The sequence below is a fragment of the Petromyzon marinus genome, chromosome 71 (assembly GCF_048934315.1).
Source record: "Petromyzon marinus isolate PM22_M1 ecotype Great Lakes invasive population chromosome 71, UKy_Petmar_22M1.pri1.0, whole genome shotgun sequence".
NCBI classification, from domain to species: Eukaryota; Metazoa; Chordata; class Hyperoartia; order Petromyzontiformes; family Petromyzontidae; genus Petromyzon; species Petromyzon marinus.
In genome coordinates, this window is record NC_133737.1 from 3,945,777 (window position 1) to 3,962,838 (window position 17,062).

Below are 17,062 nucleotides of genomic sequence, written 5' to 3' on the forward strand. Positions count from 1 at the left end.
ACAGAGGCGTTGTTTATCCTGTGTGCCTAGACGCGGTGTCTTTCTGTTGTTTATGTGTGTCTCTCTCTCTGTGTGTCTCTGTGTTATCTTTCTCTGCTTATGTGTCTGTTTATGTGTCTCCGTGTCTGTTTTTTGTCTCTCTCTCAAATTTCTCAATCTTTGGAAGAACATAATCAACCAGGTAGGGTGTTGATGTGGTGCCGCCACAGCGGAGCAGCGCCGTCGGGGGCCGTACCCACCACCGTGACACCACCACCGGGGGATGACAACGCAGCCCCCCCCCCCACCCCGCACGAACGCACACACACCCCACGTAGAGCTGGCAGGGGAGGTCACCTGGCCGACAGGTTTTTATCCAGAAGCCCCTAATGGGATCAAGCTTCATGGTTTCCCGCGGCCGGGAAATTGGGCAATCTCCCCCCGTAGCTGACGTGCACCGTGGCGCTGTGACCTGATATTAAAATTACGTGGTCACGGCGGAGGCCGTAGAGCCACCGCGGATGAAATCACACACACACGGCACGGGGCGTGGGAACAGCGGTACGCCTTTGTCATAGGTAGAATTAGGGACCCCAATAACAACGAGACAGGAGCATTCCGACATCTGAATGGACAGGGCAGCCCGGGGCGTAGGAACAGCGGAACGCTTTTGTTACAGGTAAGATTACGGATCCGAATGTGAAAGAGACGAGAATAACTCGGCCTCTGAATGGACAGGGCAGGCATGGGTGCGGAAGCATGTGAATGCCTTTTGTTCTAGGTAAGGTCACGGATCCGAATATGAAATAGCACGGGTGGGCAAGCGCGAGAGCAACGGAATGCCTTTAGGGTGGATAAAAACGTGGAGGCTTAGGGTAGCGGGACCAGTGTTCTTCAAATCATCGCGGTCCACGGAGCAGGAGAGTCAGCCGTTCGAGACGTCCGTGTGACGAGCTCCAGCACAGCAAAGGCTCAACCCTCTATGGAGACGACCCACAGCCTCGTCCTTCTACAGCGTTCAGCGCAGCAGAGCGGAAGTAAGCGCGAGTGAAAGAGAAGTGAGCTTGAGTGATTTAATCGAGAGTGGAGAGCGGAGCGACAGGCAGAGTAAATTCAGTCTAGGATCCCAGGGGGAATAGGCTGGCATCCACTGACCCACACAATTAAGCGTAGCTTAACGGGTTACTCGCGGTAAATAAAATCACTAGTAGGGGGATAAACTGTGTCGTGTGGTCTTTGGGAGCGTGAAGAGGAGGGTAGAGCGTGATTGGTGTTCGCGTACCTGTACGATTGTTTACAGTAGTGTTTAGCGCCCGCGTGCCTACGCGACTATTTTCGGTGGTGTCCAGCGCTCGCGTACCTGTGCAATTGCTTACAATAGTGGTTAGTGCTCGCGTGCCTGTGTGACTGTGTTGCGGTCGCGCGCCTGCGCAATTGTCTATAGCGAGGTAGCGAGCTAAGCGCCTGGCGTGCGCGCATTCGCGCGGCTGTTTAAACGGCCCTTTAAATCGGAGCGAAGTGACCCCTTCAATCAGCAGCACGCGCACGGCAGACGCCTCTGGCCTCCCACCCCCGACCCCCCACTACCTCGCGTGTGATTGGTGCATGGGGCTCGGCAGGTGGTAGCGTCATGTTTGTTATTGCCTGAGCGCGTGGAGCGTGTGTGTGAGGGAATAACGCGCCGGCGCGCCGCATCTGTTTGTTCACGTACAGGACGGGGTTTTACTTTGCGAGCGCGCTCACCACGGCACGCCGCCACTGAACAGCGTAGCGCGTCGTAAGCGTAGAGCAGGCGGCCGCATCCAATTGAAACATGCCTACGTGGGCAGCCGCAAAGTCGGGGGCGCAAGGGGGCGAAGAATTGGGGGTTGGTAGCCCGGACCCCACAGAACAGCCGGGGGGTAGTGGGACGAATTTAACGGGGGAGTCGGGGAATAACGGCCCCGACAATTCGGTGATGGCGGGGGACGGTAGCCCCCACATTGACTGTTATGTTAGTCGACTCTCTGTGTTGTATTTCATTACATTTCTAAGTATACTAGGTTTGTTTTTATCTTTCATTCGTACCTGATAATTGCTTGTGTCGCAATCGAAACGTCGTATGCTATTATTTAATGTATTTGTCTTTCTACGTGACTTTACCGAAAGAACCAAAGAGCAAGTAGAACGTGTTATTTATATTTATGTAAAGTTGCGCATTTTGATGTGACGTCACATTTCTCAACCCTCCCCCCCCTCGTCACACATCGTCACAAATGTCTGACCCCCCTCCCCCCCCTAGATGTGTGACGTCATTCTTGGACGGTCCTGAAAGTTGCGCATTTTGATGTGACGTCACATTTCTCAAACCCCCCCCTCCCCACACATCGTCACAAATGTCTGACACCCCTACCCCCACTACGTGCGTGACGTCATTTATGGACGGCCCCTTGGTCACTGCCGATTTCCGTTCCAGTAAAAATCTTTATTTGGGCAAAGCTACGCCCAGTAACTGGTGAGTCTTTAACATAATTTATTCATTAATACCGTCGCGAGTTCATTGCGTCTGGTGCAGCAGCCAAGCCCCATCACCGGACATGGTCCATACTCATTAACATAATTTATTCAGTTATACCGTTGCTCGTTGGGGGATGGATTGTGTGTTGAACCCGTTAGTGACGTCATGTCACCTCCTACTGCCGCGTGACGTCACGATATACCAGGAAGCTTCTGCTCTGCGCGCGCGCTCACTGAGATCCGTGGTGAGAAGTTCACATCGTGGTGGTGGTTGTTGGCGTGGTTGTTGTTGTTGTTGTTTACCCAGGTAGAGCCTCGCTCCTTCTTTCTCTCTCGTAGGGATATCAATTGAGTAGCAGCGAGTATGGAATCGATGTCCAGGTTGGAACATTACAGCGCGGGGCCTAGCTATGCGGGGCCTTGCCTCCTGCCCTCGCCTGATTGCATTTGCTTTAATTCTCTGCTAAAGTTTAATTTGTCTTCACCTGGCTCACTACTTTGGCACTGTGTTTTCTTTTAAATATTTCTACAGTTTTTATTTTACCAGGCAGAGCCCACTTGAGCTACACCGCTCTTTTCCAGAAGCGACCTGACCACAACAAAGTGGCTTATCAACGTGTGGAAATGTCTGTCTGTCAAATACTCTAAACGCGTGGTGATGTTGACTCTAAATGTGGAGGGGAAAACCGGAGGGTCCGGAGGAAAATCCACGCGACCACGGGGAGAGAGACACGCAAACTCCAAATATACATCGTAATACAGGTTTGTTTGGGTTAGATTGCGTAAATATATAAATGTGTCGTGAAACCCGCCACCACCCGGACACAGCCAACTAGTAAGGGTTTGTCACGTTAACAGAGCGTGGCCAATTCGTCACGAGTACAGCACACCGGTTGTGCGTTGGAGAGCCAAGCCACAACATTTACAATCTGAGTACGACGTTTCGCCAGTAATTACAAACAGCTTCATCAGGTGACAGCCAAATGTTGTGGCTTGACTCTGTGGGACTATAAATCAGCTCGCTTGGTTTATAGCGCAGCACACGAACATTTGCACTACCGCTCCCCACTCTTGCACAAACATTGTTATCGAAAGTATAGTTTTTATTCAGTGATAACTAAGTTACCCGGCTTCGCACAGGTCTCAGTAATCAAATATTAAGAGTAATGCCTTGCAATGCTGGCTTTATTAGAATTATTGAATTCTGCCAATGAAGTCTGTAAATGTGTATATATTGTCACGGATTTTGTTTGTGTTATACAGTCGCAGCACTTTGTTTCTTTCATAATGAGGACAGCTTTTAAATTTGTTGCCCTTGTAGAGTGTCAGGATAAACAATGTTGGATGTTTTGCCATCTGGTGGGTTTAATCTATTTCGATTTAAAGCTTTCGTGACTGCAGGGATTCATCTTCTTGGTTATTTCGGTAAAGTCACGTAGAATGGAAATAAAATAATTTATTTTATTATGTTTTATTTTTATTATTTTATTTCCATTCTATGTGACGTTACCGAAAGAACCAATAAGGGTTTAATCTAATGAAGCTTCAATTGTGGAATACATGTCGACAGCAAATTGGTGGAAGAGCTCTTTGCATCTCAAGAAGAGATTGAAGCTGCCATTTCGCACCATGATCCTGAAGGCAAAGAAGACCATGGCGGAAAGCTTATTTTGTGTTGGCAAGCCTATTGCTGGGTCAGTTTGCCGAAGTAGGACATTGTAGCCATCATCACCTTGCCAGAAAATCATTAGACATTAAAGAGCATCATTGGATCGGTGTGTTTCATTTCTGTGGAGGGTATTTAGCCAGATGTCAGGATGAGTTGGTTGGTGCCAAAACATGTCATTTTGAAGCATGAGTACTATCTTCTATTGTTGTTTTGGAATTGGTGGCTTGCATTGGTATTGTTGGCAGGTATCAATACATGAATAGGCTCGGGATGGTCATTAATTGTAGGCAGCTGAACCATGGTACAGTTATATCTTGACTTAAAGCTTTCGTGACTGCAGGAATTAATATTCTTTGGGATGTGACATGCAATACCCCGGCATCTACAAACTAAGCTGTGTCTGCGGCAGTAGTTACATTGGGGAAACTAAGTGACATGTCTCGGACCGTGTTCGTGAACTTAAGGCATATCTGAAACACGGTAGGACCAATATCTCGGCCGTGGCTGATCATTGTTTTAATGCGGTGGGCTCATGCGAAATTGATTTCTCTAAGACAAAGGTACTTTGCAAACCCACTGGCTATCAACAAAGATTTGTTCATGAAGCCATCCATATATACAGACACACAATTTCAAGTGAGAAGATGGGTCCAAACGTAATCATTGGAAAGATGTTATCAACCAGTTTAAGTTTTAACTGGCTGTGATGTTCGCTGTTATTTTCAGCTCTCCGATTTTACATTAACAAGTAAAATTTGTCACACTAACACAGCCACCTTAGCGCGCTAACCTAGACGTGGCGGCGGCTCTGCGATCTTTCATTAACATGCTAATCTCTCACATTAACATAGCCACATCAGTGCGCTGGCCGTGGAGGCCGTTCACTGATCTTACATTAACATGCTGCATTGGCATTGCTGCTGCATTGGCGTTGTTGCCATGCCCTTGCTGCTGATACTGCTGATACACTTGGGCTACGCCCATCTCCCAACCTTTATAAACAGTTTGTCTTTAGAGGCGAACCCCTTTTCCTGATGACTGCTTGTGTTGCGATCGAAACGTCGGTTGTTTTTTGTTATTTTCTTTTAACCTATCTACATGACTTTACCGAAAGACCCAAAGAACATGGTACAGTTGCAGCATAGCCCTGGAGGGTCTCCTTTTCATGTCATTGCATTGCAGTAGCTGAACGAAGTAGACATGGAACCAATGGCAATTTATGGATCAGAAGTGTAAATGAAGTGAGGAACGTGTGGAAAAGAAATACTTTTCCTTTTGGCTGCAGGGTATGCACCTGGTGTTGTTTTTCTGTGTAGCTCATTGCTGTTGAGGAGTTGCATTTTCTGTAGGTGCAGCCATCACAGCACTGGCAACATGCCGTCTTGCTTCTTGGTGTTCAGGAGTGTCATATTATCAATAGGTGCAGCCATCGCAGCCATGGCAACATGCTCTTGCTTCTTAGTGTTCAGGATATTCATTAGCTGTAGGTGCAGCACAGGCAGCATGCTGTCTAACTTTGTGTTAAGGAGCTTCATTAGCTCTAGAAGCGCACGTTTTCTGCGAGGAACATTATTGGTGGAGGTCAAAGTTAATAAGCATAAAAAAGAGTAAGGGGCCGTCCATAAATGACTTCACGCACCTAGGGGGGAGGGTTTGAGAAATGGACGTCACATCAAAATGCGCAACTTTAAATAAATTTAGAATTGTTATAACAGCACTCCTACAACATCAGAGTGCAGCGCCACATTAAATACGCACTACAATGACAATAGTTTAAAGTGATTTGAAGCATGTTTTATTTTCAAAATGGAAATATGGTTTTGGGGGGGGGGGGGGGCAGAGCTTTGTGACGTCATATTTGAGGGGGGGTCTGACTTTTTGTGATGTCGTGTGATGAGGGGGGGGGGTCAAAAATCGTCCAAAATTGCGTGACGTCATGAGAGTGCCCCTTTAAATCGCAACCCACAGGCCGGATCAGAGACTGACACGGAACGATATAACTTGATCTGTAGCGTGTCCTCTGCAGCACGTGTCGTACAGACAACTGGAAGAGGACTCTCTTGAAGAGGGGTGGGGGGGGGGAGACGACAGGCATGTGAGTGAATGCTATATATATTTTTAAGGAAATGATAGTTGAGTGTGTAATCGTTGTAGGGATGTGAAGACATAGCCGCTAAGGAACGAATTGTTTTTGTTTGTAGTGCTTGATGTGGGTATTAATAGCATGTGTGTGGTGGTGTGTGTACATATAGAATTATTTTAACGCTTCTCCATGTATTTGCACGCTTTGTTTTCCTTACCAGGCGATGCAGACTTGATGTATTTAGTCGTAGCTGTGGTATAGCATCTCTATTGTGTAGAAGGAGGTCGGTAGTGTTGATACGAAGATGTAAATACCTTTTTTCATAAATATTGGAGTATGTTAGAGGTGAGCCGTGTGTTGCAGAGAGGACGGAAAAGGAGCCAGAAGTGGATGAATTTGGTGGCAAAAACAGGGCTGATAATAGGGAAGGATAACGTGGTAAATATGAGAACAAATATAGCAGTGCAGTAGAGACATGTTATGGTGCGTGCGTGGAATTGTAGTATATGAAATGTCATAATGTGTTTGCATGTGTGGCAAACCGGAAGTAGTGAGAATGCCCCGGGCTTTTTAACACATTGCAAGAGAAATAGAGGGGGCGAGGTGAGGAGCGGGGGGATGTGCAGGTAGTACACACTAATTCACCCGTGAGTACGCATGGAAAGTTTGTTGTGTTGGCGCAATTTGGTTCACCAAAATAGCTACACAAGTGCAAAGTCTGCTTTTTCTTTATAGATTTATACCATTTTTTGTCTTAGAATATTTTTTGTAAATGGTTTCTCCGTGTTTCAACCGTTTAGTTTATTTGGAGTACAGTACACTACTTATTTCAGTTGTGATGTTGTATATTTTAGTTAATGTTTACATAACGCCATGACTTAGGTAAGGCTTAAGTACTGAATTTCACACTTTTAGCTTTCACGCGGCAATTTCCAAGAACGTAACCTCCGTGATATGCAAGGGACTGCTGTATTTTCTGTCTATTGACTACAGCAGAGGTGTACGGATTTTTTTACAGAAACTAGATCTCTGCATTCTTGGTTTAATTAAGGCCTATAGTACCATAAAGAGGCTTGGGGCTTTGGGTTGTTATTTGCTTTCAAATCTATGCCTCTGCTCACATTATTTGAGGATTTGTATGATATTGGGCAGGACAACCTAAAGCTGCTTGATCAGGAGTCGGAGCCATTTCCTGTTCAACTTGGATTGTGACAGAAATTCACTCTGGCCCCATGCATTACATTACATAGCATCTACATCATGGGACCTCCTTTGTCAGTGCCAAAACATGAGAATAGTTTTTCCCCTTTTTTCTGGCAACAAAACAGGAGTAAAGATGTTAAAACACCAAACTGAAACCTTTTACAAGGAATCGTGTCTGCATTAACCACAATACTTTTGGTCAGAATGCAAACACAAAATGTACTCTGATAATATATGCATTAATCTTGATTTCAAGCTTTCGTGACTGCAGGAATCCATACTCTTTGGTTCTTTCGGTAAAGTCACGTAGGTAGAAATAAAATAAAAGAAATCGCGACGTTTCGAACGCAACACAAGCGCCCGTCTTCAGGTGAAAATCGCGACAGCTGCGATGTCTGCTGCGAGCAGCACGATGTCTGCTCCCTTGTGAAGAGAAGCTGTTACCAGCAAGAGTTTATATAAGTTTTGAGAACAAAGGCAGCCGAATTAGTGTTAATGGGGTATTAAAGGTAATAAATAGCGTGGCATGTTAAAGGAAATGAAGTTAGATTAGCATGTTGGATTATGGTGCAAATTTTATGAGCTTCCGTAGCGCATAAGAACTCAGATTGGCATGTAGGATTAGAATATGTATTTTAATGAGCAAGTTAATGTCAGTCTATGTGGAACAAAGAATGGCATGTTAAAGGTAATGAGAAAAGCATGTCAAAGTCAATGAGCGAAGTTAATGAGAATATGTTAAAGTCAATGAGAGATGAGTAAGTCGATGCAGTCATGCCGGTGGTTGCATGTCCGTATGTGATAAAAGCAGCCGTGTTAGCGATCCAAAAGATGACCATGCTAACGCATGAGGGTGCGGAGCATGCTCCTGCTACGGAGCTTCGCTGTTGCGAAGCTGGCTGCTTAAATAACACTTGTTACCCAGGGACAAAAATCGTGTTATATAGTTGAAGTGAAAGCTGAACTTATTGTGGGCCTCTGCTATGTTGATTGATCTTAAATTAATTACATGGTGAAGTGAGGAAGCATTAATACTGAGCAGATGAAGGTGGCCAGGCATGTTTTTGGACACACCACCACCTTTTTACCATGCCAATGTGTGACAGTATCAAGTTTGTATTTTCAGTAATGTATATTAACTATTGAACATGGAGGTTAAATCAAAATAATAGTTTATTTTAGTTTTCCTCTGGAACTTTTTCTAAGAATGGAAACAGGAAAATATCTCAGCACATATGCACCTGAAGTTAGATCTGTTCATCTGAGCATTCAAGCAAATCTGAACCTGGCTTCACACCTCGAAGTTTCGATTGAACATTAATTTATGCATTTCTGCATAATACAAATATCTTTTTCAACACCCTTTGCTATGTTAGCTGAATTTTTCTTAAATAAATATTACTTTTGTAGCTAGACAGCCAAAGTTGTGTGCTTGGAGTTTCGGGTTGACATTCATTTTGAAGATACTAGGGTATTCGGGCATATTTATGACCATTTGCCCTCTCATTGTGTGCCTTAACAGCCGGTGTGATGAATTGGGGAATCCTTTTCACTATATCATGAATCTCTGAATAAGTATGGACGTGTAAGTCATGTGTGACTGTGTTTATATTCATTCCTCGATACTGATGTAGATGGTGTGGATATGTTTTTCTGTCTGCAGCTGATGCTTCCTCTGGCGCTTCCTCTGCAGAATTGATCTGATGGAGCAAAGACACTCAGCACAGCTCGGTACAAGAAGGAAACAATGCGACCAGTATGCAAACAGCATGGATCGTACTGTAAATTTGACACGGCACCAGAGAACTCGCACAGGAGAGAAACCCTTCAAGTGCGCTGTGTGTGAGAAGGCATTTGCATGGTCATCAAAACTTAAAAGACACCAGAGAACACACACAGGAGAGAAACCTTTCAAGTGCACTGTGTGTAAGGAGGCATTTTCACAGTCAACACATCTTAAAATACACCAGAGAACACACATGGGAGATAAACCCTTCAGGTGCACTTCGTGCTCGAAAGCATTTGCACATTCATCACATCTTAAAATACACCAGAGAACGCACACAGGGGAGAAACCCTTCAAGTGCAGTGTGTGCGGGAAGGCATTTGCACTGTCAAAAGATCTTCAGAGCCACCAGAGAACACACACGGGAGAGAAACCCTTCAGGTGCCCTCTGTGCGGGAAGGCATTTGCACAGTCACAAGATCTTCGGAGCCACCAGAGAACACACACCGGAGAGAAACCTTTCAAATGCAGTGTGTGTGAGAAGGCATTTTCAGTGTCATCAAATCTTAAAAAACACCAGAGAACACACACAGGAGAGAAACCTTTCAAGTGTACTGTGTGTGAGAAGGCATTTTCAGAGTCATCATATCTTAAAAAACACCAGAGAACACACACAGGAGAGAAACCCTTCAAGTGCAGTGTGTGTGGGAAGGCATTTCCAATTTCATTTTATCTTAAAATACACCAGAGAACACACACAGGAGAGAAACCCTTCAAGTGCACTGTGTGCGGGAAGGCGTTTTCACGGTCTTCTGTTCTTCAGAGCCACCAGAGAACACACACAGGAGAGAAACCCTTCCAGTGCACTGTGTGTGACAAGGCATTTGCATGGTCATCAGTTCTTCAGAGCCATCAGAGAACACACACCGGAGAGAAACCCTTCAAGTGCACTCTGTGCGGGAAGGCGTTTTCACAGTCACCACATCTTCATAGACACCAGATAACACACAGCCATCAGAAGATCCCCATGGAGTGTGGTCTGAAATCGACTTGTGAAAGTCAAAGTGCTGCAATTAGCCCATCCCTCCTGAAACAAGAACCAGAAGAAAATCCCAATTTGGACAATTTAAAAGGTATCAAGGTGAAATGTGAAGAGGCGACAGTGAAGAGCGAAGAAGTGAAGGTAAAATGTGAATATGAAGATTCAACTCCAAAGTCGGACCTTCACATGAAGCAGGAGGAGATTTCTGACTGTGAGGCAGAGCGAGGGACCTCCCAGCAGTTTGTGGAAGTGGAGGTGTGGGTCGACTTCTTAGACAATACAAAGTCAGATGGAGACCCGGTAGATGTGTAAGCTTGAGACAATGAAGCTCCAATAAATTCACCTTTGTCACGGGCCTTTAATGAAAATAACGTGAAGTTCAACACTCAATTCCTCGGTGTTCAACCTGCAGAGTAAGAGTGGCCAGTATTTGTGAACCTATGGGTTTGGAAGATGTCTAACCAGGAGCGAGAGCCAATAAGCTCCCAAGCATTCACTATGTTATAATATTAGCATTTATATGGTGCTTGCTTAATTGCCTCAGCAACTCGGAGTTTTGTATCAAATCTCATCACAAACACTCGAAGAGCATGTTGTATATATGTCTTTTCCAAAATGTTATATTAAGAGTGATTCTCCCCTTTTTTTTGTAATTATTTTGATCGGGATGTAGCACTTGGGCACGGAAAGGGTGAGTCCCCCCCTGCCTCCTACCTTGCCACAAAATAGACAGCTGGAGGATAATTACTCACAAGCCTGCTTGGGAAGTAATACAGTGTAATTTAAAAAAACTGGCAAACCCAAGGGGGGGCTAATGAGATTCTGCGGGAAATCCCCAGTTGACTTCAAGAGAAGACTGCCATAAAGGAAACAACCCACAATAAAAAAAACACAAGATGGAAACATCAGGGGTCACGAGCCTCCCCGGACAGCGAAATCCACCCAAGGGCAGTTCATCATTATGAGCTGACTTGGGTTTTTAAAATACAACAGTAAAGTTGGAAGCTTAGCTATATCTTCAACCTCAGGATATCAAAATATAACTTGAGAATAAGAAGCACGGATCCCTGGCGATACAGACGGGGAACAAAGGTAAATAAAAACCTCGAAATATCCTTGGTAACAACTATGGTATACCACGAAACTTGGTTAAGCATGAACCAAATCATTATGAAAGTATTAGACCTAGGGTCATTCAGAAGAGATACAATGTGAAATTTGTCAATCACACATGACCAACATAATATGTATTCCATGGGATCAGAGCCTCACCAATCGCCTTTGTCTTCCAGTAGCTACCACGCACATGGTAGTAGTAAATTATGTATACAGGGGGCGCCTCCCCCTAATATATCAAATACCACGCAAGTATTCCAAACTACGATGTGAGTGCTGTGATCTCTGCTCAAAACATACTTTCAGTCCCTTGCAGAGTCAAAACTGCAGAAAGTGGTACGGTACCAAGAGGTCTAAAATTATTTTATGTTTTTCCAACACGTGATGAGAGGATGGAAACATGACAGCAAGCACACCTGTGCACAATAGGTCACGACTTCAAAGGCCACAGCGCCCCTTTTTGAGAGAGAGACTGCAAGTCTGAGGCAAAAATCTTTTTTAACCCTTCCAACCCGTGGTGGGAGCGTGGGGAACGCTGCCCAAAACGTGAACGAAAACATTGTGGTAATCAGGACAACAAACAGTCCAAGCGACTTAAAAAGGAAAACAGCTGCCCCTTTGTGAGAAGAAAGAGCCTGAGGTGGAAAAATTCAGATATAAGCAAGAACACAAGAACAGACATCAGTACTAGATTTGAAGCTTTCGTGACTGCAAGTATCCATACTCTTTGGTTCTATTCGGTAAAGTCACGTAGGTAAAAAATAAAACAACAAAAATCATGATGTTTCGGCCACAACACAAGTGGCCTTCATCAGGTGAAGGGACCAGACTGTCTCGAGGACAGCGCTGGAGTGAACATAGCCAAGCTCAGACCGCGACCTTTAAGCTGTGTGAGAGGAATTAAGGTGCCTTGACAAAGGAATTAGCATAAAAATTAGCATTTAATTGGCGGACTTAGCATGATGAACGGTGTAGAGGGGGTGAACATGTGCAGGCCGGCGAGGGGGGGAGGGGGAGTTTACATATTGATGGTGTGAAAAGGGAATTTTAAGAAGCTGCGAAAGTTTGGGGTACCACTACTTGAAAAAATATACTGCACCATTGAAATTTAGTTTGATGTTTGGTTCGATTTAGAACATCTTTCCAATGGTTGCTTAATTTGAAACCATCTTCTCGGTTGAAATTGTGTCTGTGTTTGTAAACCTGAATTGCCTCATGAACAAATCTCTGATAAAAACCCGTAGGTTTACAAAGAACCTTGGTATCGGAGAAAATTCTATCATGATCACCCACAGCGTTGTAGCAGTGATCAGCTACGGCAGAATAATTCGTTCTGCCGTGTTTCAAATTTTATTTGTGCTCACGAATTTGGTCAGAGACATGTCGCTTCGTCTCCCCGATATAGCAATCACCGCAGGTACAACTCAATTTGTAAACCCCGGGGTACTGTAAGTCAGGAATGACATCCTTCACGGATGGGATCAGATCACGAATTTTGAGTACTGTATTGAACCGGACCTGGATCTTGTGTTTGTTTAGAATTTTGGAAATCTTTTTAGTAACGCTTGCTATATATGGTAGTGTGATGGTTTTGACTGGAGTATCAAGTGGTTGTTTCTGTATGGAGGGAGAAACAGCTTGGCGGATGGTACGGTCAGAGTATCCATTCCTTTTGAGGGCCAGGTGTACATGTTTTAATTCACTGGTCAGGTGGTGTTGGTCCGAAATGCAATGAGCCCTATGGTATAAAGTTTTGATGAGCGATTTCTTTTGAGCTGGGTGGTGGTGGGAATCAGGTTTCAAGTAGGAATCTGTGTGGGTGGGTTTCCTGTAGACAATGCCCCAATGAGCCATCAGGTATCCTCTCAAACAGTATATTTTTTCAAGTAGTGGTACCCCAAACTTTCGCAGCTTCTTAAAATTCCATTTTCACACCATCAATATGTAAACTCCCCCTCCCCCCCTCGCCGGCCTGCACATGTTCACTCCCTCTACACCGTTCATCATGCTAAGTCCGCCAATTAAATGCTAATTTTTATGCTAATTCTTTTGTCAAGGCACCTTAATTCCTCTCACACAGCTTAAAGGTCGCGGTCTGAGCTTGGCTGTGTTCACTCCAGCGCTGTCCTTGAGACAGTCTGGTCCCTTCACCTGATGAAGGCCACTTGTGTTGTGGCCGAAACGTCGTGATTTTTTTTTTAACCTACGTGACTTTACCGAATAGAACCAGAGAGTATAGACATCAGTACTGCGAGTGGCAGGCTCCAGGGATTGTCCTCATGACTGGCAAAATTGGTAGGGAGCTCTGCATCGGCAGAAGCCACGCATCACGGAGAGTTTTTTTTTTATGTTTGCGTCATTCAGAGAGGCTGCCAGCCAAGGCTGGTACTCGCTGTATTTCAATACAAACGTGGGGAAGAGGGCTGTAGCATTACTATTCCCGGGGATGAGGTCGCTGTGTATAGCCAACACATGCGATCATAGAGTGACAATCGTTACGATTGTGCTCAAATCAAAGTCAACCCTTCGAGGGAAAACTGGTGCAACTACTATTCATAAGAGTGCCCCTTTAAATCGCAACCCACAGGCCGGATCAGAGAGTGACACGGAACGATATAACTTGATCTGTAGCGTGTCCTCTGCAGTACGAGTCGTACAGACAACTGGAAGAAGACTCTCTTGAAGAGAGGTGGGGGGGGCGGGGGGGGAGACGACAGGCGCTGTCTCTCCACAGTCTCTCCACAGTCTAAAAGAATCAACATTGTGGTGCCAAGGGGGGTGACGCGCGGCAACCAGCGGACGAGCTGCGAGTGGTGTTTGGCGACGGGATCATCGCGCACATCGACGCAGACGGAGCCCGGCCCATCATCCTTGCCAGCACGGGTACCTCCAACAGCGTGACCAGTGTGCAACCACCCCAGCGGTGGTTAGAGACTGACGAAGCAGCTGAGAGTGCCACGTGTTCGACACACACGTCAACCCAGTGCCCCTGCTGGGGACCTGAGGTGTTTTCGGTACAAGGAACGCTGCACCTCGGAAGCGGCTAACTGAACAGTTAGCAAGAAGACAATACACACCCACACACATAACGCGCATATTGGTACTAATAAGATTGTTCCAAAAAGTTATCTTTGTGTTTCAGAAAGGGTTACCATCCCAAGGTGGTGCGTTAACTATTAGCGGATCGTGAAAAGCATTGTTTTGTCCCTTGAGTTACATGAATACGGTCGTTTAGAAGTATTTTAGTCATTCGTTTTCGTTAATTGCGTAACCTTACCAATTAATGAATTAATGAAACACTAAACATTTATAAGCATCTATGTTACGAATCTACACACTCAAAGGAATACTATTGTTGAGATTTTTCTTTTGATCACAGAATCTTGCCCGCGAATTCATCTATGTCCCATTAGCCAATTGATAAGCATCTGTTAGCCAAACAGGCACAACTAGCACGCACACTGTTTTTTCAGGACATTTAGTTAATTGCGTAATTTTACCAATTAATTAATTGATGTCTACTTTTGCCATTGGGCACATTTCTTTAGCTCGTTTCGTATGAATATTGTAATTTTTAAGGACTTTTCCTAACGCAGTGTATGGTCGCGCTACTGTGCGGAGTTAGCCGATTGTTCTGTTACTCAGTTTTAACAAACGTAACCATTTAGGGTTAATTGTATGGATCAATGAGTAGGACATCTTCAGGAGTACGGTGTTGACAATTCCGATCATAAGTGTGTTCGCATACTAGAGTGTTTTTAGACATTAAAGTTACTTAACATAGAAAAGTCTGAGTGGTTCCTTCCTAATTTCATGCATAATCTTAATTATAAGAACTGTATCCTGCGGTGAGATCTGAATTCTGAGACCTGACAAAATTACACAATCAGTGAAAGTGAAAGCGAGAATGATTGTATTACAATTGTCAATACAAACCTAGAAAACAAAGCCGAGCTTAATTAGCTAAATTACATACACATGCATAACTTCATACAATTATCACGATTGGTAATACACCCTAGAGAACGATTTAATAATGTAATGTCAGGCTAAAACCATTTATATCAGACTCAGACTAAAAACAAACAAGTGCAGTTGGCACGCCCGATATTTAACATGTTTTTAAATGATGAAAATACAATTTTAAACATAAATATTACATTGCTTTAAAAAAAATTAAGTGCGTTAAAAAAACAATTCGAAAAAGACTGGGAGCATACAGAAAGGCATGGCCACACCTGACAGTCATTGTAATAGCAATGTTCAACAGTTACTCCCGCAATTTACGGTGTACATTGTGGGAGTAACTGATGAACTAGCCAACTGTTTGGAAAAACAAAACATCCTAGTCAGATTTGGCACGGTACATAAAATACAGAAATTATTATCTGGTACAAAAGATGTATTACAGAAGGTGTGTACATAATTAACTGCACTTGTGGTAAATGTTATGTTGGGCAATAGGGACAAATGAGACTAAAAGAACATCAGATAAATATTTAATTCTCCCAAATACAACTGTCAGCAGTAGTTTTGTGCAAAACTAGCTACTACTGTCCAAGACTAATTAGAGAATCTATCGAAATTGAAAGAAATATAAATAACTTTAACCGTTCTGACACCTACCGCCTTAGTGCTGCGTGGAAGCGAATCATCAAATAATACATTATTTAAATTCATGCCTACAAAGGGCAGCGTACTTCAATAGGGATTGCCGTTGTTAGAGCTATTTTAATAAACACAATAGACAGGAAGGACAAGTTCAAAGGGCTCCCATAATGCAAAAGCATAATTATGTTGCCTCAGTAATCCCACCCCCACCCCATATTGCAAAAGGGCGCAGAAGCGTGGTCACCACATCTACGCCCCTACAGTGAGGGAAAAAAGTATTTGATCCCCTGCTGATTTTATACGTTTGCCCACTGACAAAGAAATGATCAGTCTAAAATTTTAATGGTAGGTTTATTTGAACAGTGAGAGACTAACAAAAAAATCCAGAAAAACGCATGTCAAAAATGTTATGAATTGATTTGCATTTTAATGAGGGAAATAAGTATTTGACCCCTCTGCAAAACATGACTGGCCCTCAAGATGAACGGATACTCTGACCGTACCATCCGCCAAGCTGTTTCTCCCACCATACAGAAACAACCACTTGAGACTCCGATCAAAATCATCACGTTACCATACATGGCAGGCGTTACTAAAAATATTTCCAAAATTATTAACAAACACAAGATCCAGGTCCGGTTCAAAACAGTACACAAAATCCGTGATCTGATCCCATCCGTGAGGGATGTCATCCCTGACTTACAGTACCCCAGTGTTTACAAATTGAGTTGTACCTGTGGTGACTGCTATATCGAGGAGATGAAACGACATATTTCTGACCGAATCCGCGAGCACAAATCAGATTTGAAACACGGCAGAACGAATTCTACGGCCGTAGCTGATCATTGCTTCAACACAGCGGATTCTCATGACATTCTCTGATACCAAAGTTCTCTGCAAACCTCCCGGTTATTACCAAAGATTTGTCCATGAAGCGATCCAGATAAACAAACATAGACACAACTTGAACCGAGAGGATGGTTTCAAATTGAGCAACCACTGGAAAGATGTTATAAATCAAGTCAAACTTTAGCTGCCTTTTAATTGTACAGCCATTTCCACTTCTCAGTGGCTATATGTCAAACTTTAGCTACCTTATAATTGTACAGCCTTTTTCGTAGTTCTCATTTTAGTTTC

At 44.1% G+C, this 17,062-nt stretch overlaps 4 protein-coding genes across 8 annotated transcripts in view; 3 read left to right on the forward strand and 1 right to left on the reverse strand.

Annotated features, from left to right (window-relative positions):
- Positions 1 to 17,062, forward strand: part of LOC116957278 (uncharacterized) — a 609,203-nt gene that overhangs the window by 403,292 nt on the left and 188,849 nt on the right. The window lies entirely within an intron of this gene.
- Positions 1 to 17,062, reverse strand: part of LOC116957235 (uncharacterized) — a 479,173-nt gene that overhangs the window by 153,151 nt on the left and 308,960 nt on the right. The gene's annotated exons all lie outside the window — the stretch shown is intronic.
- Positions 1 to 17,062, forward strand: part of LOC142906859 (uncharacterized) — a 284,641-nt gene that overhangs the window by 51,806 nt on the left and 215,773 nt on the right. The window lies entirely within an intron of this gene.
- On the forward strand, positions 2,620 to 15,102 carry LOC142906842 (uncharacterized). Of its 4 annotated transcripts, none has more exons than XM_076055489.1 (2): positions 2,620 to 2,720; positions 9,094 to 15,102. In XM_076055489.1, the coding sequence occupies exon 2, from the start codon at positions 9,134 to 9,136 to the stop codon at positions 10,508 to 10,510; it is 1,377 nt and encodes a 458-aa protein (XP_075911604.1). In that variant the 5' UTR covers positions 2,620 to 2,720; positions 9,094 to 9,133; the 3' UTR covers positions 10,511 to 15,102. The 4 variants fall into 4 exon arrangements, with proteins under 4 accessions (XP_075911604.1, XP_075911607.1, XP_075911605.1 ...); XM_076055492.1 differs by having other exon boundaries at positions 2,624 to 2,720; positions 9,124 to 15,102; XM_076055490.1 differs by lacking the exon at positions 2,620 to 2,720 and adding an exon at positions 2,744 to 3,237.